Here is a 24881-nt window from a genome sequence, read left to right on the forward strand (position 1 = left end):
GTTTTAAGTAGATCATGCATAGATAAAGTGAATGATTAGAAGCAGTCAAGAAGAACAGTTACTGTATTTGACAATTGGTGAGGTTTTGGCGATAGGCTGCATGAGTTTAAGCAAACCCAGTACTGAAATTTACAACGCTGCTGATCTCTCCTGCTCTCCCTACTAATTCATATACAATGTGTCCCCTTTTCATTTGCTTTTAGAATTTCAAGCACGCCCTGCCACCTCAATAAGACACACAGGAAGAAAGCAGTGAGCCCTCAATCTTTAACCTGGCTGAGTTCCCATAAATGATTTATAAGAGACCAAATGGCTAGAGCAGGGAGGAGGAACACAAAAGAAACAGAAACAGGACCTACAAATTGCAGGAGGAGATTGTCATGTGTTTCCACGCCAGGCATGAAGAAAGAGTGCCTGGTGAACAGCAAGATAGGGACAGGGGCTGCACACATTTTAAATATGGAACGGAGATTGCTTTCTCCTGCTTATTAAAGGTACAAATGCCAACCAAACATACTGGAATATCTGGAGGATCAAGGACAAGTCTGGCAGCCAGATTCTACAGATCATACTTGGGAGGTATGCAATATTGTGTGTCAGAAATGGGTCTGGACTTTAGTTTGCACACATGAAGACTATGCTGAAATATGCAGAAAGGAAATGATAATCGCTGAAGCATACCTGAGAACTCAAGTTAGCGGGGGTGGGGGCAAATGAACCGATTAAGGAGGCAGAACAACATTCAGGACATCCTGATGGCAGCTTTCTGAGCTCTAACACTGGGACTTATGAGGGAAAGCAGATTAATTAAACATTTTGAATAAAGCATATACAGTAGCCTATTTTTTGTTTCCAGGCTCAGAGCACAACTCACAGTTGCCATGTGACAGCAACAGCCCATCGGCAGGGAAACCTTATTTGCTTAAAATTACCTTGGACTTTGCTTTACAAGCTTCTGTTGTTTGTATAACTAAATGTCACATTTAGTTGGAGATCTGTGAACTGGAGATTATTATACCTGTTCTTGTGATGTTGCTGTAAAGACACTAATCCCCCCCCCAAAAAAAAAAACATTAAGATGGTGCAGTGCCTAAATTTGGACTCCTGTAAAGCAATTATTCTTCAATTAAGCTTCATTGTAGCCTTCGGGAAGCTTGAAACTGCATTTTGATTACTGAGGAGTGTGTTTCTCGTTGGCCTTTAGCTCCTTAAATTCAATTTGTTTCTGTCAGCCTAGGAGATTGAGGTATGAGAGGCATAGATGTAACACATAACCTTTGGATTTTTGTTTTTGTAGTGTTAACATTATGAAAAGCTATATGGAGAAGTCAGGCTTAATATTTACCATCACTCTTCATGATAATGTCACTCACTGAATAAAGCACTGATTTTTATTTCTTGTGCTTTATAACTTGGAATTTTTATTTATTTATATGATTCTTGAATCCTAAGAGGAGGCCTGTGATAGGTTTTGATGGCCAAGTACAAACCACAGTATGCTGGCATGAATATGATGCCAAATGATGGATTGCTGAAAACCAGTTAGTAACCAGTTAGTGAGTAGGGGAGGGAAGGACGGAGCACCCAAGTCTGAGACTTCATCCAGGCTTGACCTCATAGAACCAACTTATGGGTTGGTATTATGTTCAAATCTTGGTGTCAGATTGAACCAGTAAAAAAAATCTGACCAGTGCAACAGGGAAAACACAAAGCACATTGGCCAAACACATCTTGACATGTATGACTCACCTGTTTGACCCTCAGTACCTCCTATTTGAGAGTCTTGAGCATTTCATATGGAACAGGTTTTCTACTTAAAGATGATCCAAGCATAGGAAAATCCCCATTTATGAAGCAGACCTAATAGAAATTGAGGTACATAACTTGCGTGTATGATATTCTTGCTTACAAATGCTCTTGATTTCTAATGTGAAGGCAAAATCTGTCCTAGCCAGAATTCTTACAAATTTATCTCTTTTAGTTTCACTTCGATTTTAACAACGATCAGATATTCACTTAAATAGCAGCACAGAGGCATGAAGATTATTTAAGCCCTCTAACATGGTTAAATATTCTCAGAGATGCGGTCTCAGGTGTTATGTTTGATACATTAATTTCTTGGCCAAAAATATAATAAAATTGAATTAACTGTGCCACAGTCATATAGTGCTTAAAGTATCCTTCAGATTAGTGCTAAAACAAATCCATAGTAAAATGAGATCTAAGATGAATGTGATAAGCACTAGAAGTCTTCTAAACTCATTGCTTCCCAGCCAATTCTTGTTTCTTTTCTCCTTCTCCAACTGACAAAATTCATTGCCAATTTGATACCAAGGTCTGAATACTGCCGTATAAAGCCCTAAACAACTTGGGGGGCCCCAAATATCTGAAGGAGCACCTCCTCCTCCATCACCCTGCCTAGGGAGAACAGGAGAGGATAGCTGGTAGTGCCGCCACCCTCTGTGATTGGCTGGGCAGCGGAGCATGAGACAGCCTTCTTTGTGATGGTCCCCCAAGTAGAAGAATGCCACTCTCTCCAAGGTGTATCTTGTGCCATCATTGTATGCCTTTCAACTATTGGTCAAGGCACATCCATTTACTCAGACCTTTTGGTTTAGTGGATATATTCCCTCCTCTTGCATTGCTGTTCTGTGCTGCTGTTTTGATATTGGTTAGTTTACTGGTTTTCTGGCTTTGCGCTTGTTTTAATTGTGACATTTTTGTAATCCACTCTAGGATCATTTGACAACGGGCAGGCTATAAGGCCAGTATAGGAATACTTGTATAAATAAATAAAATAAGGAAGTAAAAATTATAAATAACTGCCAATCCATGCTCAACTAACTTCTCTTACTGACCATAACATTCTCCGTTCCAAGTGATGCACTGCCCTCCCCTCCCAACTCAAAACTCAAAGAAGGTAAATTACAAACACCCATACAGCATTTTCTCTTCAGAGACTAATTATTTTATTCTGGGAACAAATCAGCTTTCCAGATATAAAACAATAACCACCAGGTGTTATTTCTTTTTCTCTTTTAAAAATAAGAATATCAAGGAGGGGGAGTTTGCTACATGTGCACAGATAAGGTGACTGTTTTATATTTTGTATAAAAAGATAAAGATACACATTTGTCATGCTAATTCACGCTAAAACTTGCCCCCTGATCCTGCTGTTACATGGCTGCACTGTTCAAACACACTTAATTCATTTTATAAAATTTATATACCGCTCAATTGTAGAACTGGGCAAAAGCCAGCACTTTTTAATGTGTGTTTCAAAAAAAACCAGAAGCAAGAAAGGATGACTCCACCTTGCACCAGCTAATTGCACCATGGATTTCAGCTACCATGGTTCCAACTATTGTCAGCACTGCGGTGGCAAAGGTCATTTTAAACATTATTTAAACATTTCTATAGAACTGGTTCGGTGTATTAAGTTGCTTTACAATTCTTACTTCATTTATCCTCACAGTAACCTTGTGGGGTAAGTAGAGTGTTGATCTTGGGAGTGGGACTGATCCTGGCCAGCACCGATGTGGCCTTGGAAAAGATACTCTTGACCAGTCAAAATTATTGGGAGGTTAAGACTTCAGTTCTCTCTTGGGAGTACACTTTCCTGGGAGTAAGCCTCATTGAACAAAGTAAGACTTACTTCCAAGTAAACATGCATAGGACCAGCCTGCAAATCACCACTTTGAGAAACTTAGAAGAAAGGCAAGTTGCAAACCCATTAAACAGTCAAATATCTGTTCAAATCCCGCCCAATGGCTTTTGCAGCTCACTGGCTTTTGGATCAGGTCCTCCCATGCTCAACGTCCAAATCCACTCTGCCAACCTGGCCACTGTTTTGGAGACCTAATCACTTTAATGTAATAATTCTAGCAAATAGTCCCCCCCCCCCCCGTTTTCAGTAATATCAGTAGGTTTGACTTAATGGAAACATTTGGAAATATTCATGTAAAAGAGTGGATATCAACTGCAAGACATTGCTAAAATTTTCATTGACTAAATGCTTCCTTAACTACTGCTACATTCACCAAAGCTTTCTTAGCATCATACAAAGCAGAAATGTAATTGACCAAGACAATCAGATTCCAACAACAGAAGCAATCCTACAAACCAAGTGTTTAAGCTGTTTGAAGAGAATCAACACTTGTGGCACTTTGAAGGAAAAATTGACAGGATGGGGCCAAGGCCTGAATTAGCAGCAAGTTATTTTATCACTTTCCATTATGGATTCAGAAGCTCCCAGTTCCAATGCACGCAGTCAGGATGAGATCATGTCATATGTAACCTAGATAAATTCGGCACTCGGTGGCAGGTGAAGGAGCCCGGTTTGTATAAAGCTTTAAAGCACATTGTTAACCTGTGAGGTTTTGAACCTTCCTTTTCATTTATCGATTTCGGTCCTTGCATGAAATAAGAAGTTCCTTGAGTCAGCCACTTTGTCATTGCCTTGCCTTTTGTTTCATAGCTTGCAGAGGTCCACCTGGACAAAGGTTATAAATCCCTGATCTAAAGTCAAGGTGCAGTGAAGCCTCCCATCCATAAGGGGGTGCTGTCAGTTTCCAACAGTTAAAATCCCAATTATCTTCACACTCATTGAACCACCGTACCAGCACTGCAACGCTAGGACTTAAATGTGCCTCCTGCCATGGCAGTTAGAGGGATAATCAGAGTGCATCCTTCTTTCTAAACCACCCAAACCAGGGGTGGCAACCTGAGGCCCAAAAATGTGGCCCTCCAGTCCTCTCTGCCTGACCTTTGGGACTCTCCACAAGCCACACCCCCTCCCAAGTCACACCCACCTTGAATGTTTTTGCTCGGCCGGAATGTGCCCTTGAACTCTGATTATGCCTCTCGCTTGCCTGGATTTAGGAAGGAGAGAGGAGTATGTGAAGAAACTAGCCTACTGTACAAAGGTAAAATTTACATTTGCTGCTCCGCCCACTTTTTCCTCTGGACCCGCCCACCATTGGGATGTTACCCAGAAAGGTTTCCAGACCCAGGGGCTGGAAACGTTTTCCCACCTGGAGCCAAACAGGCAACATACCCAGCTAAAAAAAGCAAGTCTTGAGAGTGGTGGCTCCTTGACAGTAGCTCTAGGCATTGGACGAAACACTTTGGTGGGCATTTCCATTATAGGATTCATTTGCCTTGCAGCTGTCCTGGGCATCGTCAACAGTATCGTCTGGGGTCTTCAAGTCTGCCTTTTCCCCAGAGTTGCTGGATGCAAGAGGTTTGCATACATAGCAAAACAACTTGAAACACAGTGCCAATCCTTCTGAAATATTGGAGGAGAAAAGTTTTTTGCATGGGTGGCAAAACTGGTAGAACACGAGCATAAAAAGAACAGCTATGCAATAGCCAATCAGCAACTGTAAGACCAGCAAAGGGGCACATACATACGTGTAGACATCAGTCTTGTACATATACCACATCAGCAAGAGAAAAGCATTCTCAAGGAACCTCACAATGTAATATAAAGCCAGCCTGTACCAGTTTTGGGATTTGTCAATTAAGTCGGAATCATTCAACTTCAGCTGCACAGCTGACCAGCAAAACATATTAATACCGGCATACAGGAAAGTGAGAAGGCACAAGACAATGGCAGTGCCCACTTTGCTCAAAGCCTTCTCTATATTTTCCGGCAAAGTGCACTTACTTTGCCAGAAGAGAATCCACGGGTGAAAGAAAAAAGCAAAGAAATTCACTAGCACCACAGGGAGGATCCAGATTTGAAGGACAGAGCTGAAGAGGACCAGGACTATCACCCGAGTGGCAATCTCAAAGCTTCTCCAGAGGAAGATGCAGAGGTAGGCAGCAGGCTTCACGCTGATGTCATAATCGTCATACTTAATCTTAATGGCCAGGATGTTGCATCGCAGTGCTCCATAGACGATTGACAGGAGAGAAAGGACCATGAAGATGCCTGAGGAAAGAGAAGGCAATCAACATTTCTGAAAGCAGCCAGAGAGCATCGTGCGGCAGGAACACGCTTTCATTGGAAGTGGCTGACTCAAGTGGCCTAAACTGATGCAACTTATATTATCTTCTTAAGCACTATTCCAGAACACACTTTTCCTAGTCCATGTGCCTAAACCATGTAGAAACACTGAGAAATGAACTGGGGCCCTCAAATGCATGCATGCTCCTTGGACCTGTGCTAAAGGCTTTCCTTGAACTATTATGTTCACACCGTGAGCATGGCAGCTCCAGGACAATATTTTAGCATGTTGGGCCTTGAGAGAAACTCCAGCATTCTCATCAGCATCAGGTACAAACCACAAAGCTATTCAAGTCTCAGCAGCTATACTGAATTTGCTGCAAGAGCAAACTCAAGGCTTTCGGTCACTGAGCTTTAAGTGTGCAAAGTGATAACTAGCAGCATTTCACTATTCCTCATTCAATAAAACTGTGTTATTCCCGTTTTGCCCACTTGGGGGAGGGGCCACAGCTAAAAAATAAATGATAGCAACTTCCTAATTCTGTAGTTGAGATAGGCGTTGAACCAGGACCTTCTGGGATGCTTCCCATCTTAACAAACAGAGGGTGACTGTCTTAACTCAGTTCCCCTTCCACAGGCACAAATGTTTTTACTTCAATGAGTAATACAGGCTTCTTCAACCTCGGCCCTCCAGATGTTTTGCGACTACAATTCCCATCATCCCTGACCACTGGTCCTGCTAGCTAGGGATCATGGAAGTTGTAGGTCAAAAACATCTGGAGGGCCGAGGCTGAGGAAGCCTGGAGTAATACATGCCAGTTGCTTCCTGGGATTCAAACTGTGGGCAACACTCAGATGTCCAATTCCCTCAGGGTTTTATTTTAAATTCAGGCAGGGTGTTGCAAGCAAGAGGGGTGTCTCTGCCACATCCTCTGGTTCTCCACATCTTAATTACATCCTTTGAGGTGCTTTGCTCTGAATGGGTAAACAGGGTGGCAGGGAGAGAGATGAATGACACAATACTAACCATCACAGTGTTTGGGGTGCCTGTGTGTGGGTAGAGCTTTGAATGATGACCCATACTCATGAAATCTGTTACCAAGCTATTGCAAGTTCAATACAATCTAATACAGTGGTACCTCGGGTTAAGAACTTAATTCGTTCTGGAGGTCTGTTCTTAACACCACTTTAGCTAATGGGGCCTCCTGCTGCCGCTGCGCTGCCACTGCACAATTTCTGTTCTCATCCTGAAGCAAAGTTCTTAACCCGAGGTAATATTTCTGGGTTAGCGGACTCTGTAACCTGAAGCATATGTAACCTGAAGCGTATGTAACCCGAGGTACCACTGTATAGTGTTCCACATACACTGCAGTCTTGAATCTACTCTCTTTGGATTATCCTGTTGCAATGTGAATGAAATTAGATCAACATGCTGAGTCTAGCCATTCATATCTTATGCTTGCTTTCTCCTAAAATATAGGTCCAAGACTTGTTAGAGGAAAAAAAGTACAAGTGACCTTGCAAGAATGTATTTCGCTTGTCATTCAGGTGCTCCAAATATATCTACATACAGCAATTATATTTCAGTGGAGTGAAGAAGAGGGATATTATTTTGATGAAGTCTTAATGCTTGGGTTGTGTGTTGTTGTTTTTTAATTGCTGCTTTGCAAGTATTTGGGTTTTTGTTATTTTTGAAAAACACACACTTGAAGGTCATTTTTTTTAAATGCAAGTACTGGATTTCTTTTGCCACTCAAACTGGTTTTTCAATGTATTTTTAAACCAATACTGGACTTGTTCCAGACCATTCATTTCAGCGATATCCTGCCAGAAACTGCTTTGTTACCTTCCCATAGCTATGTCAGGTGGAGATTATTTCAGATTACAACTCCCATTATTACTCAAACCGTACATCAAAGGAGCAACCAAGCAAGGCAGCAGCGCAGGGCTGTCACCTGGTTGGGGCGGCGTCAGGGACTGTGCCAAGGCTTTGCAGTCAGGGTGATTGGAGACACACTAGAACAGCCTGAGGGCCACACCTGGAAGTGGAAATTGTATGGCAAATTGCAAATCCTCAAGAAGCAAACTATACCATCACAATGACACATTACAATAACGAAACCAAACGTGCCTCCTTTTTAAGGTATGGGAGGGGAGTGAAACTTGGCCCCTCCACCTGCCACCAAAGCTGCAGGAATAGGCAAATCACTCCTTCTGTCCTCCTCACACTGCTAGCCAAGGCTCAGACAGGAAGCGGGGGCTTACGGCACCCCATTCCTCAGCCTCTTTCCAGCAAATCCTCCACTAGTGGCTGGGAGAGAAAGAGGAGATGCTGCTTTCTCCTCAGCCTGCCGCTCTGGCAAGGGCCACAGAAGGCGGGGTTACCGTCCCCTCAGCGGCTCTTCCGTTGAGGGAGTCTTGGCAGGTGCAGGTTCCCACCCTTGTCCCATTGCTGCAGCCCTGTGACAGCCTCTCCACCACCGAGGCCGGTCACCCTGACTGACGTGCACAAAGGAATCCTGAATTGCTGCACGTCCTGCTAAGTTACCTTCTTTTGACTGTGTCAGTAAAAATTTCACACTTTGCTCCATACTTGCCCAAGACTGGCAACTGACCACACACTCCAGACTAAACGGAACAAATGAAATAAAATTATGAGTATAGCAGAAGAGCCAAATTATCAGAAGAGGCACAATTCTGAAGCCCTTCTGAAGTTAGGGCCTTAAATTCTTAACCTTAAAAAATAATTTGTGTGTGTGTATGAGAGAGATGAGAGATTTAGGAGGGTGGCAAGATTTAACCACTTATTTTTTAAAATATATACAGTATATATATATATATGCAGGTTTTGGTGTCCTCGGGTGTCTTCCCGTGTAAAAGTTGGGGTGTCTAGGCGACGTTTCGACGAGGTCTCACTCGTCATCTTCAGGCTGGTGCTTTCGGCTTCTTGTTACTGGAACAGAGGCTCTGTTCCAGTAACAAGAAGCCGAAAGCACCAGCCTGAAGATGACGAGTGAGACCTCGTCGAAACGTCGCCTAGACACCCCAACTTTTACACGGGAAGACACCCGAGGACACCAAAACCTGCATTCCTGTACCCGTGAAAATCTACGAAAGCATATATATATATATATATATATATATGTGTGTGTGTGTGTGTGTGTGTGTGTGTGTAATAAACAGTATCATTAAAACAAACATGAAACATAAAACAGTAGTATAAAATAATATTAAAACAGGAATTCAGTAGATTTAAACAAATAAAAACAGGGTCTCACGGGGTCACAGAGGGAACTCAGGACTCAGCAATCTTTTTCTATTATTTTCTTCCTGTTTTGACTACTTATTTGTGTTTTTATCTTGTATTTTTATCTTGTGAACCACCTTGAAGGGTGGTATGTAAATCTAATAGATAAAAATAAATAATAAAACAATGCCAGCATCCTAGAGCATTTCACTCTTTTGTAGCAAGACCAAAGTCTCAACTGGATCACATTGCATTTCTAACCCACCTAACCTCCATGACAGATCTCAAGGTAGCATACATTGGTTCCTGGGTGATTTCCCATCCAGAAACCCCAAACCACTTACCTACAGCTAGCTTCCCATATCATATGTTTTCTGATCATAACCACTCAGAGGGGAGGAAAGGAGTAAATGGAGGGGAGGGGAGGTTGCAGTGGGGAGAAGGAAGGCAGGGCTTGTCTCTACTATATACAATCTGGGAAGGTGGGCCAGTGAAGAAAGAAAACAGTAGCTGGGGATGCAAATTATTTGCCCCCCCCCCCGTGACTGCTCTCTGAGATAGTTGTCACATTTTATCCAATGAAATTGGATCTAGTCATTTCATCTTAGTTTCTGAAAGGAAAGTGTTTGCTAGATGCTCAATTGGTTGCCCTGCGGAGAATGAAAATGCCAATTTACACATTATGTGGCAGCCCAAATCCATTTTGCACAATAACTGGAAGTTCCAAAGAAGTGGGTGTGTGAGTGATCCACACTCTTGGTTTTTGATTTTTTACATTGCCCATGAAGAGGATACTTGCACTACAAGATATGCAAGTTCCAAATGTATGTATGATAATTTATGCATCTTGAGGAAACGGCTGTTGCATGTAGAAGGTCCCAGGTTCTTCAATCCCTGGCATCTTTGGGTAAGCTTGGGAAAGACTTCCTGTCTGAAACCCTGCTGCCAGATAGCATGGGCAATGCTGAGTTAGATGGACCAACGGCTGCCACAAAACAGATGCACACGATTGGCTATTACAATAGGGCATCAGTCACCTGCACATCCACTATGTGCTTTATCTACTTACACTGCCCGGGGGGGGGGGGGATGCAAGACCATTCGAGTGACTAGCTCACCACAACTGCTCCATTTATTTTAATTTAATACTTAGCAACCATCCACTTGCCTGCGGTCATCAGGATTTTTGGTTTATTAATCTTTTTGGTTTATTAATCACATTCACTGCTATTTCAACGTACTCCTGAGACTTGTTTAACTTTAAAGCAATTAATCTCTGGACATGAGTCTGAAAGTGCTAAAGTTAATTTCAGACCTCTAATAGGATTTCCCACACATATACTCTTGTAACCCTGGGTATCTTCAAGCTGCTCCTTTGAATTAATTTTCACATAGAATGTGTCGCAAGAAGTTGTCTCTATATCCAGATCCCCTAATGTAGATCTGGAACGGTTTACCATATTATATGTATTTCTGCTGCGAGACAAAATTACGCTCTTCGCTTGTTTGCAACAACAGCATTCTTAGTGACTCCTCCCCAAGCATCACTGCAAGCAAATATTTTAAACATAGTTTTAAAAATCAAGTAGCCAGCTGTGTGTGTCCATAGAAGTTTGTTAACATTTGAAAAAGGCTAAGACTGGGGTTGGCAACCTAAGGCCCATGGGCCACAAGCAGCCCACGGGGGTCATTTAAACGGTCCATGAGCCACCCCCAAACCGAGCCACCCGCTCAGCAAGTCGCCCCCCCCAGCACGGGGACTCACTTCCACAACACTGAAAATTGCATCTGCATGGACGCAGATGCCGGAAAGCGTGGGTGTGTGCGCAGTCCGGCCCACGGAAAGATCTCCTCTTGAGTGAACCGGCCCAGGTGAGGTAAACCTTGCCTACCCCTGGGCTAAGTGTGGTGTAGTGGTTAAGAGCAGTGGACTCGTAATCTGGTGAACCGGGTTTGATTCCTCGTTCCTCCACATGCAGCTGCAGGGTGACCTTGGGCTAGTCACACTTCTCTGAAGGCTCTCAGCCCCACTCACCTCACAGAGTGTTTGTTGTGGGGGAGGAAGGGAAAGGAGAATGTTAGCCACTTTGAGACTCCTTTGGGTAGTGATAAAGTGGGATATCAAATCCAAACTCTTCTTCTTCTTCTTCTAAGATGTCCTGTTAGTATGCTCCAAGCAGCTAAGATTAGGGATGAGATATTACAGTGAGGAGTCTTGGTCTCATTGTTTCTACTTTTATGAATTAAGCACGGGGGGGGGGGATGCATCCCTAGGGATGGGGAATCTGTTATCTCAAGATGTTGCTGGACCGCAGTTCTCTCATCTCTGACCTTTGCCCATGCTGGCTGACAGAAGTTGGGAGTTCTCTTCTCCCTGCTATAATTTGTAGAAGGGCTTTCTGCTTCTTATAACCTAGTCTGTAACTCTTAGTAAAGAAGCAGTCTGCGTAATTTATTTGCTATATTTATGTAAAGCTACTCAATAACATTTTTCTCTGGTTGGCTTTCAGCACAAAAATGACAGTAGTACAATTAAAAACGTAATAGCCTACATTAAATATCAAATTGCATCCTAAAGATTTCTGGCGCACACATTTCCAACAAGGAGCAGAGTAAAAGCAAATAAATATATATTTACAGCACATACACAGTGATTCAGAACACTAAAAGGACAGATTTTGAAAAGGGCTGGGGGGATTTTAATAAGTCTTCACCTGGTGCCAAAACAACCATAAAGTAGGTCATTAACCATTTCCACCTGCATCTGGTTTCCTAAATAGCTCAATAAGGGAGAGGATATAGTTATTATTTACCCATAATCCCTATCTCTAAACACTCACCAAAATGGAATACTGAAAAATGTACCAATTATACATACTTCTGGCTGCCGTCATCTCCTGCTGTAGGACACATATGTACAGCTGAAGCGTCAGCTGTGGTGCAGAGCCTAGGAAAGCTTGGATCACTGATGCCCGACTAAATGCAGATCTGTGTGTAAACAGCTTGCCCTCAGCTTGGCCCACTTCCTTCTCAACTTCTTCCGAATGTCCATCTTTTGGCATCTGTCTCTTCTTAGTGATGCTGACATAAGGCTCCTCTATTCTGCCTGCATGAAAGTAAATATAAAAAACCTCCACGCACCTGTGGGGGGAAATGGACAAGAGTAGATGTTGCTTTATAGGTGGCATATTACACCTGTGAAATTATCTAAAATGTATAAGACAAATAATAAATGTTGGAAATGTAAAAAAAAGAAGGAACATTTTATCATATGTGGTGGGAATGTAAGAAAGTAAAAAACTTTTGGGAAATGATATATAATAAGATGAAAAAGATGTTGAAATATATTTTTTAAAAAAACCAGAAGCATTTTTACTTGGTATTATAGGTGAGGACATTAATAGGCAAGATGTTAAATTGTTTTTATATGCAACAATAGCGGCAAGAGTATTGTTAGCCCAGAAATGGAAGCAAGAAGAAATCCCGATGAAAGAAGAATGGCAGACAAAATTAATGGACTACGCAGAATTAGATAAAATGACAGGAAGGATTCGAAACCTGTGGGACCAGAGATTCACAGAAGATTAGAAGAAATATACGAATTATTTGAAGAGCAACTGTAATCAACAAATTACGCTAGTAGGACTAAAAGAAGTTTTGTAAGGAGAAATATATGAAACATTGCAAAATAGAGATATTAGTTATTAGATTTAAATGTAATAGTGGAAGTAAGAAATGTAAATTAAGTGAATAGATTGGAAAATTTTCAGATGTGATTGATGTGAAGTAAAAAAAAACCTGTATAAGATATAAAAGTTAATTATTGTTGAAAACGATATGTTGAAAAACTAATTATATATATAGAGAGAGAGTAGACATAACATTTGAATGGGAAAAAAGAGTAGATGTTGCTTTAACATAACTCTTCTGAATTTCACGATTGCTTTTAAGTAGGATCTCTGATTAGAAAGAAGTTAAGGTGGGCATGTGAAACACCCCTTTAGCCCATTCTCAGGATTCTGAAATTCATGGGTGGAACTCAACTACCATGCCTCACCAGCACAAGGATGTCCACTTGCAAAGGGAGAAGAGGGGAAGAACACTCCATTACGCAGGTAGAGATCCTTTTGCTGATGGAATATATGTGTTGCACTAAGCTGTACACAACTCCACATAATCACAGAAAGGACTACTGTATGGTGTCCTATGGAGAACACATTCTTGACAGGTCCCTGCCCAAATTGTTGTTGAAAACATTTAAGAAAAGACATTCTGCAGCCTACTTAGGAAGTTAATATGTATTATTGTTGTATAATAACATTTTAATCACTATTAATGTGCAAACACATAGTATAATAGTGCAAAAATAAGATGTGTAAACTTGATGGCTAATTCACTTAACTGGCTTTCCCTATGTCAAGAGTTCCTACAATCACCATGGCCAATTGAGAAACCATGGAACGATTGCTCTGATGCAGTACTACCAAATGCTTCCAGTTCAGGCTCCTTATGTGCAGCTGTGTATATGGACTTTGAAGTTACTTTATTGAAACATGGTAATTTTTAGGTCAACAGCCGAATACCTAGGGAGACGGAAATGTTTTCCCAGAGCTTAATATTTATTAATTAACATTGCATTTATACCCCACCTTTTATTTAGAAAGCAAGGAGGGGATTGCTGGCAGGTGATGGCATACATCCATAATATTAGAAAAGTTTTGGATAACAGTATTAGGCCCTGTAAAACATTGCTATGTTATCCCTTCCTCTGCCCCCCCCCCCCCCGATTTGGTGTTTGATTTGCATGTACAATTTGGCTTCAGGAACAAACTGATAAGAAACTTGATACTGCTCATGCCTCTTTGCTTGAAGGGATAACTGCCACAATAGTTAATGATTTATCAAATTTATTTATTTCTGTTAAAGTGTATACCCTGCCTTTCTAGGCACAAAATTCCATTCTGGGTGGCTTACAATGTCATCAAAGTTGAGATATGATATATTCAGAGAGCAATAAAGGGTAACAAAAGCAATTTAAGTCTTAAGGCACCTTAAAGACTAAGACATTTTTATTATGCCATGAGCTTTTCTCTCTTTTTTTGCTGCAACCGACCATCACAGTTACCTCCCTGAAATTAAAAACAACAGAAACAGAAAGGAAACAGATAGAATAATTTGTTAGGAAAATACTTGCTGAAACAATACATGCTGAAACAACACAATTTACCTCTGGGTGGTGAAAGAGAGAGAGAGAGAGACTTGAAAATGGCAAATTGCTTCCAGGATGATGACGTGTGTGGGTGGATATTTTTTAAAAAAATAATAAAATCAAAGCAGTTTGATTTTGGCATTACTACGTTATTATTCTGTTGTTATTATTATGTTAACAAAAAACAAGGTGCCTAAAGAGGAGGTTATAAATATTTTCAGTAGATAAAAATAGATTTGAAACATCCACAGTTTCTTCTGCTTCAATTTTCAAAGAGTAACTGTGTGTGGTCCACAAGAAACTCAGCCTCCTTCCCCTTTACTCACAAGCTGAAACATTTTCACTCAACCCAAAAGGTAGAGACTACTCAAGATGTGTGAACCTGTTATATTCTCAAGACCAGCTCTCTCACCACTGCCTCCCTTATTCCAATACAGCTTTCCAGAAGCACACTCTACAGATGGGCGTGCCTGTGACCAAACGCAGGCATGCTTCTCTGCCAGTTACTGCTCACAGGCAAAGCCAGAGCAGGCAGCTGTGCAGATAGGAAGCATCACAGACCCTTAACCGCACACAGTACAGATCCATTAACATGCATGGCGAGGGAGGGAGATTTCCAAGCATATAAAAGGAGACCATGTCCTGATGGATGCAGCAAACAGCTTAACACACAAAAAACCCCAACACTTTTAATTCACTATAAACAAAATGGTCCTTTATTTTGCACATCTGACCCAACAAAGAGCTCTTGAGCCATCTTAATGGTCACAATTCCCTATCCAGATCTCTCGGCATAGAATCTACCACTGAAGCGATCGATTTTTTAATTAACAATAAGGCTGGAACTGGTCCCCAATTCAGACACTCGAGTGTGTGTCCAGCATTCTGAGATGTCTGACAGCCATTGTGGGGCGTTGATCTTCCAGCACAACTGGGGCGGCGACCCCCTCTCCTGACCCCCTTTCCGCCCCCGGCCAGCCCTCCCCGCTTGGGCGGTCCTTCGCCTGCAGGAGCACCTGCGGGGATCGGGGCCCCCGCCCCCCACCCACCTGACGAGGGGTCCCAGCTGCAGGATGTGCAGGAGCAGCACGAGCGGCCTGTCCTTGCTGAGGTCTCGGTGGATGAAGACGAGGCTGAACTGGACCAGCACGCAGGGCAGCAGCGCGAAGAGCAGCGTCAGCGACTGCCAGATGCGGTCGCCCGCCGAGCGGTAGGTGCTGCTCAGGTACAGCGCCAGCGCCGTCTCGGCCACGAAGAGGAAGAGCGACACCAGCACCGAGCCCGGGAATTTCATCGCCGCCGGCGGGGAAGCCGGCCGGGCAGCGGCTCAGTCAGCGGGCAGGAGCAGGGCAGGGCTGGCCACGCGTGGAGCTCCGCAGCCGAGGCCGCCAGCTGCCCATCTCCCGGAGCCCAGCGAGGAGCCAAGCTGCCGGCGGCGGGAGACGCCCGAGCCGCGCCTTCGCCAAGCGTCCGCTAGGGGGCTGCTGCTGCGGCGCCGGCCGCCCAATTGGACGAGGCTCGCTGTCTTCGGCGGCGCTCGAGGGGATGGCGGAGGAGGATCCACGAAAGAATCCGTAGTGCCGGGCCTGGAGTTGCGAAAGCTGCCGTTGTCTCCTAGACCCGGGTCCTTGGGGGCTGGCTGCATGCTTGCGGCTCCCTCCCCAGTCGAGAAGGCCGCTCTGTACATGCGCAGGGGCGCTCTTGGTCACCTGTCTTCTTAGATTCCAAGGCCCGGGCCTGGCTCAGGTTAAGCTCAGGGGTAGCCCATCCTAGTCTGTACCAGCAGCAGGAAAATTTGAGTAAAATGTTGGGGGAGGGGGCAGGTAAGCTCTGCCACACATAATCAATCACAAGTCACCACACATGCTCAGCATTCGAATGGCAATGCCCATTGACCTTGCTGGTGGCAGCCCCCTGAAATATTTTATTGGGGATTTGGCCCCTTAGGAGTTGGCTGGTATGTTTGCTACTAGGATCGCCATCCTCCCACCAAACCAGAGACATATTAAATATGCTTTTAACTTATGCCTGACAGGCAGAAATTCAATGGGTGGCCATTGCCTGTATTTTCCCAGAGATAAGAGACTCCACCTGGTGTATTTTTTAAACGCCAGATGAGCCTCGCCAGAAAAGAAGCTGGCAACACCACTTACCAGGAGAGGATTCAGGTTCAGGTATCTGCCCAGGCAATAGGCAATCTGGATAGTCTCTCAGGCTTGGCCCCATATGGTTGCCGTGGGGATAAAATGGGTGGGGTGAGGTCCATGCACACTGTGCCAATTTGAGGAAAGGCAAGATAAAAGTAGGCCACTCTTGAGAACAGGGGGCTGAACTAAATGGTTCATTGGTCTGACTCCACAAGGCTCCTGTGTACATATCTTAAATATGCGGTCTATTACAGAGCACAAAGGTAAGTCCCTCTGAGTTCAATAGGACTTAATCCCTAATAAATGCTAAGGTTTGGAATTGTTTACTAAACATTCCAACAAGGTGCTTTTAGTGGACATGACTCTCCACTGTTTCCTTGTTCTGCATTACAGGTTTCTCACTCCCTGGTCCTATTTACATATTTGAACAACTACCACTTTCCTCACAGCTTGTATTTGAACTTTATGACCAGCGTTTGGGTGGAGCTTTCTGTGCCAAGGTGGCCTTACAGCTCAAGCTGTAGTACAAAGGTAAGCCAAAGGTAATTGTTTAGTTTCGACTTTTTAATACAAAGAAACGACACCAATCAGGAGCCCTATATATAATCACCTCCCACGCCAGAACAAATAGTTCAACCACACATACAGACTTACAAAAGAAAAGCAAACACTCAAACCACAAAAGACAGGTTTTGTTTTTTAGAACAGCTGATTTTTAAAAACATTTTTTTTGTAAAGAAAAAGAGAAATGTAGTTGACATTCCACAAGCACCTACCTTGGGTGAGATTCAACATTGTGCCAGAGTGGAAACAGCAGGACTCTCCTACTTCACCTCCCCCTGCAAGCTCCCCAAGCTCTCAATCTGCTCTGGAGGAGTCCCAACCCCCTGGAAGAGATTTTAGGGGGTACAGCAGGTTCTGGGAGAAGCAGAAGACCCATTTGTGCAAGCAGGAGTCCATTGCACAAGGGATGTCTGGATATCATCACCCATCAGTGTCACTGGAAATCCATTTCCTTCCACTCTGAGAATTGTTTGAAGTGTATGAAACTGTAAGCTGCACAGGTGTGCATGCCCCATTGTCACCAGTGGCATATGGTCAGTGGACTAGGGGGAAATAGGTAGGCTAGTCCCTTAAATGTTCCTGGTAAATTAAGAGTATTAAAGCTTTAAGGCCTGGTGCTTCCTTCCCAAAGCCTGGGAAGCTTCTGCCCAGCTTAGGGAGGGAGGTGCAATGCTCACACATAGGACATCACCCCCCCCCACCCCACATCACCTTCGCAAGCTGGTGCCTCTGGTCCCAACTGTTGTCCTACGAAAAATTTCACTGCATGACACCCTGCTGACAGCATTTCTGCCTGCCTCACGCTGTTGGTGGATTACTTTATCCACAAAGTGGCTTGCAGGCAGATCACTGTGGCTTCCAAAGTGTCTAAAAATTCATTCCCTGGAGCAGCTGGTGTTATACAAATCTCACCATCCCTCTTCTCTGACCTTGCTGGCTGGAGCTGATGAGAGTTTGAGTCCAACAACATCAGGAGGGAGAGAGGTGCCCCCATCCCTCTCCCAAACGACAGTTTAGCATTGTATCTGTACTGGCCCGTTGTTCCAATAAATACAAAATAGCCACAATACAGTTATACTTTATTTGAATTAAGGCAAAATATCACATAGGTTAAATATAAATAGCATGGATACATGGAGTTCTTCTCTCATTGCTAAGCCAATATTCTGATCACTGCTTTTAAAAGCTAAAAAACAACAACCCTATTTTAACTATCCCTCCAGTGTACAATACAAAACGAGTACAAGAGACACGCTTTGAAATATCACAGTGTTTAAAACATGGCATGGACTTTTATTTAAGGTGCGATTCTACAAGAATAAATCAAGTTTGTTTGGTAAAGAGACGATATATGACACTGAGCAGGTATCAAAGCAGAGGGTTTTCAATACTAATGAAATGACTACCATGTGCTGAAAGAAATGGACAGAGGTAACTAATAAAGGGTACATATCAGCAACATGAAAACATTTCTTCTTGCTCTTTGCTGGTTCTCAGATATACACATTACTTTAAGACTACCTCATGCGCATTGCCACCAGCTTGTGGCTTTGCCAGCACATGAACTTGTTAATGGACGTTTGCGAGAAGACCTCTGGTCTTTACTAACATTTTGAGCTTGAATCTACTTCAGTCAATGCCAACATTTATAGTGATAATGCTGCGACGTCTGTTTATTGAATTCCTTCCCTCTACAGGTGCATTGATCACCCTTATTTTGTCACTAACTGAAGTCACTACTTATTCACCCAGGCTTTTGGTTGATACTGAGGTATGGTCAGGGTCATTGTGTGCGCTGGTTCTGTGGTCTGCAGTACTCATGTGGGGAGCTGCAATCCTCTGATTTTAGTTACTTTAGTATTTTTTTTGTATCCAGTGGTTATTCTTAAGTTATTCTGTTCTTTTATTGTTGTATTATGAACCCCTTGTCATCCTATTTGGATGATGGGCGCTCTAAAACAAACAAATGACAAAATCACCCTCAAAGGCAATGCATTAGGTGTGGCATGGTTTTCTCTAGTCAGGGAATATTCATTGATAGGAAGCTGTATAAATGTAATCATCTTCATCTTCACAGTGATGTGCTTAATTCCAAGTAAGTGTTCCCTGACACATCACCTTTTAGGACTGAAGACCCCCTCTGCACTACATATTTAAAACAGCATTATACCACTTTCACTGTCATGGCTTTCCCCTAAAGAATCCTGGGAACTGTAGTTTGGGGAAAACCGTGATGGTATGATACTGCTGTAGAAGAAGAAGAAGAGGATGGATTTGATATCCTACCCTAAGGAGTCTCAAAGCGGCTAACAATCTCCTTTCCCTTCCTCCCCCACAACAAACACTGTGAGGTGAGTGAGGCTGAGAGACTTCAGAGAAGTGTGACTAGCCCAAGGTCACCCAGCAGCTGCATGTGGAGGAGCGGAGATGTGAACCCGGTTCACCAGATTACGAGTCTACTGCTCTTAACCACTATGTGTAGTGCAGATGAGGCCTAAGTGATTTTTGTGGAAGTCTTTGTTTGTATTTCTGAGCTCCTGCCAAAAATAGCCCCAAATAGAGGCTCAAGCCCACTATCACTGTATTCTTTTCCCTCCATCAGGGAAATGGCAACAAGGATTAACACAGAATATAATGGTTGAGATTAGTTTCTTTCTACATGTAACAGAGGGATTTAAGAATATTATCCCCACTGTATATATTATACAAATATTGTATAGAAAATATTTTTGGTCTATCACTATATAACCTTACTACATTATAAATATTTTTGATCAGCAAGCAGCACTCTGCTTTGTAAAATAAATATTAAATATCATGGTCTGCTATACCATATTGCTTTAGTTAAACTTAACTGATAACCAATTACTATCAGGGTTAACATGTGAAAACTACAATTTTCAAAATGTGAGGAGCATGCACAGAGACCTAAAAGCAATAATGTGAGGAGCATGCACAGAGACCTAAAAGCAATAATAACTTTGATAAACTTCATCCAGAAGTATAATAACAGCTCTCTTCAAATAACATAGCTATGTTATCTACAGTTTGTAAACACAAGAATATTTTTTTTATCACAATATTGTTCACTGAAAATATGCACTTAAGTATATATACAAATTCATAGCACGAGGGACTACTAGCAAAGTCTGTATGAACAGAAATTATTCATCAGTACACACAAATTATGATAAAATCCTGCTATAATTGAAGCTGATATTCAAGGCAATTCAACTCTTTAAGTGCAGTATATGGGGAATAAATAGTTGTATGATGAAACAAGATTTGTGCTGTTTTGTTGGAATACGCCTAGCCACATCCCTAAAAATGCTGTATTGTTTCATGGGCCCTGAGTATTGCTGGCTTATGGCTTTGCAGTATGTATGCTTTTCTCTCAGCAGTATAAGACTTTTTTTGGTTATTTTCTAAGGCCGCGATCTTAAACACATTAAACTTTGAGAGATTCGCTTCTGAGAAAACACTCTAAGGATTGCGCTTTAAGGCTGTGATCCTATGCATACTTACTTGGGTTGGGAATAAGTCCCACTGAACTCACTGGAACTTGCTCCTGAGGAAATGTGCACGGGATTGCACTGTAAGTTTCTTGCCTTGAAATTACCTTCGCGCTGGTAGCTACTTAGCCAATTGTATTGTTGCAAGAGCAAGTCAGTGTCAAGGGCTGCGATATCAGACTGAGACAGGACTTTGTGTAGCTCCTTGTGTATTTGTTGGCTTAGCTTCCCATTATATTGTGGGCTTATTATATTTGTTAGCCTTATGTATTTCTTTGCTGAAATTTTATTTTCTGTATACCCAACAGATCCTGACTATGGTATGCATTCTATATTCATGTCACAGAGGTGGGAAGCTCACACTCTACTGAATACACCTGGGGCAATACAGTTGTACCTTGGAAGTCGAATGCAATCTGTTCCACAAGTCCGTTTGACTTCCAAAACATTCGGAAACCAAAGCGCGGCTTCTGATTGGCTGCAGGAAGCTCCTGAAGCCAATCAGAAGCTGCAGAAGCCCCGTCGGACTCCAAAAGAACAGTCAAAAACCAGAACACTCACTTCCAGTTTTTGATCATTTGGGAGCTGATTTGTTCGGGAGCCAAGGCGTTCAAGATCCAAGGTATGACTGACTTCAGAAAGTAAGAAGTGGAAGCATAATATGTAAATCTCCTAAGAGCCTTTCTAATAAAGACAAATCCATAAAATGATTTTACATCCTTCTTCATCTATATTTTTAAAATGTGCACTTGGGCCTCCTTTACTTGACCACGTGGGATTGCCTTAGGAGATAAGCTGCTGGACTGGACATATTCCCTGTAAATTCTATTTTCTCCTCCAGTCAACAATTTGAATATAATATAGTATAGTGGTGGCTGTTTGCCTTGGCTGAGGAATAAGAGTTCATACACAGACTAGTACTGAAATAATATTATGTGAAGAGGCGGACAGTGGCACTTCTCCCTGAAATAAGTTACATGGCACAACATCAAAATGCAGAGAGATCAAGGGGGAGAAGCTGCTTTCCCAGCCCCCACAGAATATTTGTAACATTTAAAAACAAAGTGTGGGGGAAGGACATTATAAGCAAAGCTAGGACCACAGTATTCCTAGCAAATTTTAAATCTGTAGAAAAAGCAATAGGTATTTACCAACATGTACATATCTGGTACTAAAACAATAGCTCAGCTCTAATGAAAAATGCTAGTACAATATTTCATACTTTTACTCAAGAATTCTACATTTAGTTAAAATAGCTGGCTTTACTATGATCTGAAGATTGTTCCTCATGAGTCACAAATGGCCATAGCGCCTTAGGGGGTGATTTACACACCAGGATCGAGGAAACATACATCACAAATAGGCACACAATATATGGCAAAGACTAAGAACCCATATTCTTTAAGAAAGCATAATTAAAACACATTATATTACTTAAACTTCTATTTAACTACACAGAGAAGCAACCTAGTACATTTAAGAATTTAACCTGGGCTGAAATCCTAATCACACTTTCTTGACAGCGAGTCCTACTGAACACAAGGGACTTCTAAACAAACATGTAGGCTTGGCTTCCTACAAGATCTTGCCTTGTTTCAGTCTGTTTTTGCAATTTTAGGTAGATGTTACATATTCCTGAAATAACTGTACTATATATAGTTGTTTATTATTATTTGATTTGTATACCGCCAATGGCGCGTTGGGGGGGGGGCACAATTTGCACCAATTCTACTTCACTCCCTTAGCATCCTGAGAGCAGAACATCTTCCACAGGGAGCCTTAGCTTCAATCCAAGGGGATATTGTTTAATATATTTTTTGAAACCAAATGTAGCTCATCAGCAAAGATTATTTTCTTATCCTATGAGGACCTGTGCAGTAAGAAGCACCCATCTCTGTTGCAGGGTTTTGCAATTTTACTATAGCTGAGGGTTAGAATGACTTATTATAGAGGGGAGAATACCTGTTGCCAAAGAGGTAAGCAAAGGCAACAATTTCACCTGCCTACACTGGGAAACAGTGACCTAGAATTGAGGTGGGGAACCTCTGGCCCTCCAGCTGTTGCTGGACTAGCACCTTTCATCCCCAGCCAACAATGGCAGAGTTCCCATCTCTTAAGGGCACTTAGCCATTATGGGTTAGTCCTTGCCAGGAGGCTACAATCGAGCTTGATTCCTGCAAGGTACATAAAATGGGCTTTATTTGAATGTCTACTGCCTCCTACACTCCATCTTAAGATTCTTGCTGGGTGGCTTTCTCCCAGGTTGTTGCCACCTAACCTGGTGAAGAATTCTGGGGAGCTCAAAACCCGGCATGCTCTTTTGTGGCATTTTGGTTGGCCTAATAAAGACATTGTCCTAATATGAATTTCTGGAATATGTCAAAGATGTTTGACAGTTTTGCTTTTCTCATTGCCTGCCTTCCCCAAAAGAATGTGCCAATGTACCATAAAAATATACTTTTTGTGTGCTTTTAAATAATGCATTGTTCACAATTCTCCCCCACTTGCACTTCTCTGAAATCCAAATTTGCATTTTGTCCTTTAACCAATCTACCTTGTGGAAGACAGAACGCTGTCAGTTTTTGTGAACTTCATTTAACTTCCCTTAATTCATCTGAATTTTGATTCCTTTTCAGTTTTGTAAAAATGCCAGACCCTTTTCTAACCTTCGAATAAAATTGCTACCTATTATTTATAAACCACATGCTTCCCTTCCCAAGCCCCAGAATATATATGTGTCTGTGTGTTAAACCTGCTCTCCCCACCCCGCACCCTGCAACGTTAAGGCTATCTCATTAGTGGCAATGCAGAAATGGACGTATTCTAAAATCGCTTTTCTTGATAGTGAACTGAAACAGTGCCTTTATCCTGTCCTGGCAGTGGAACATGTTCCATTTTACACAAAGACACTGAAGAGGGGGAATTCAGCTTGGTTAGGCTGTAGCAAGTCAACCAGGAAGCAAACTGTCCCTGAGAAACCTTCATACAGACTGTAAACACTTTCCAGTTCTCGGGATCCAGCCTTAAATTCTTCAGTAAACAAGAATTCAGCAAACCTAAGGAGAAGACGAAACCAAGACAAAAAAGAGAGAGTTACTCTGTACAGTAACGTCAACATGTTGCTATTTCAAGCCGGATTCAAAATTGTCCTCAGTTTGGAACCAGATTTAATCAAATGTGTTCTTATGTGTTATGGACAGATTCATTCCTTGGCTGTGTGGTCGGCTGCATCCAGACCATTTTTAAACCACCCCAGACCTCACACATGGAGGGGACACTGGCACTGCTGCATTGCTGCAAACTCCTCAGCCCGCCAGAACCCACTAACTTCGATGCAAGAGTATGGCAGCGATATAACTGCTAGCACATTTACAAAGCTAAGCTAGGTCTTGGTATGGTTTCAAATTGGATGGGGGACCACGTGTTGAGATTCAGACATTGAACTAGGTGACCTTCTGGATCTTAACTTGAGCTCCATAGATCGGGGAGATCACAAAACTCCATTAAGGACAGTGGTGTCTTGGTACCCACAGAAAACCCCCTCAAACTCTGATTGCAGTTTCTACCAAAACCTTTACTACTCATATCTCTATGATACAAAAGCAAAGTAACAGACACATCCCCACCCATGCTGAACCAGCAAATGTGTGTTTTGTTTTTAGGGTTTTTGGTTTTTTTGCAATTATCATGAAATGCATCCAAGACCAAGCCTTCAAAGGATGAATCTCTTTGGGATTAAAAACTGTCCCAGCTTCCACAGCTGTGGTGCAGCCTTCAAAAGCATCCTTATGTGTCCTTCCTGCCTTAATTTGATGCAGAAATTAAGAGAGTGCTCTTGGCTGATCGTAGAGATAGCAAGAAAAAAGAGTGGAGGTTTTCTGTGGTGAAAATAAGCCTATGTCTTGTTATGATAGCTACTTCCCAAAGCCAAACTACAAAATACTACTTCAGAAACTTAAGATACCAAGATTTAGATAACAATATATATATATATATATATATATATATATATATATATATATATATATATGCTTTCGTAGATTTTCACGGGTATAGGAATGCAGGTTTTGGTGTCCTCGGGTGTCTTCCCGTGTAAAAGTTGGGGTGTCTAGGCGACGTTTCGACGAGGTCTCACTCGTCATCTTCAGGCTGGTGCTTTCGGCTTCTTGTTACTGGAACAGAGCAGGATCTCAGTGTTTGAGTTCCTATAAATACTGTCGAGGAGGTGTGGTGTATAGCCTCCAATGTTCTG

The 24881-nt window shown here is 42.4% G+C and overlaps 2 protein-coding genes across 3 annotated transcripts in view; both read right to left on the reverse strand.

The window, feature by feature from the left end:
* Positions 1-2945: 2945 nt before the first annotated feature.
* On the reverse strand, positions 2946-15900 carry XK (X-linked Kx blood group antigen, Kell and VPS13A binding protein). Its single transcript, XM_028727407.2, has 3 exons — positions 15456-15900; positions 12076-12338; positions 2946-5935 (listed from the first exon to the last, which is right to left on the reverse strand). The coding sequence occupies exons 1-3, from the start codon at positions 15698-15700 to the stop codon at positions 5106-5108; spliced, it is 1338 nt and encodes a 445-aa protein (XP_028583240.1). The 5' UTR covers positions 15701-15900; the 3' UTR covers positions 2946-5105.
* Positions 15901-18179: 2279 nt separating this feature from the next.
* LANCL3 (LanC like family member 3) overlaps positions 18180-24881 on the reverse strand; it is a 36749-nt gene continuing 30047 nt past the window's right edge. For both annotated transcript variants that reach the window (XM_028727408.2, XM_028727409.2), the window contains exon 5: positions 18180-23685. In XM_028727408.2, coding sequence (XP_028583241.1) covers positions 23526-23685 — 160 coding nt within the window. In that variant the 3' untranslated portion in view covers positions 18180-23525. The remainder of the gene's footprint in view (positions 23686-24881) is intronic.

The sequence above is a fragment of the Podarcis muralis genome, chromosome 4 (genome assembly GCF_964188315.1).
Source record: "Podarcis muralis chromosome 4, rPodMur119.hap1.1, whole genome shotgun sequence".
Lineage (NCBI taxonomy): Eukaryota > Metazoa > Chordata > Lepidosauria > Squamata > Lacertidae > Podarcis > Podarcis muralis.

What these genes read in the sequence shown, in the direction of transcription:
- XK (XM_028727407.2), bottom strand. Translation starts at nt 15,700, where the DNA reads ATGAAATTCCCGGGCTCGGTGCTGGTGTCGCTCTTCCTCTTCGTGGCC. An exon ending in CAGCTGGGACCCCTCGTCAG is followed by an intron (nt 12,339 to 15,455) that starts GTGGGTGGGGGG and finishes TTCCCCCCACAG; the next exon opens with GTGCGTGGAGGTTTTTTATA. An exon ending in GGAGATGACGGCAGCCAGAA is followed by an intron (nt 5,936 to 12,075) that starts GTATGTATAATT and finishes CTCTTTCCTCAG; the next exon opens with GCATCTTCATGGTCCTTTCT.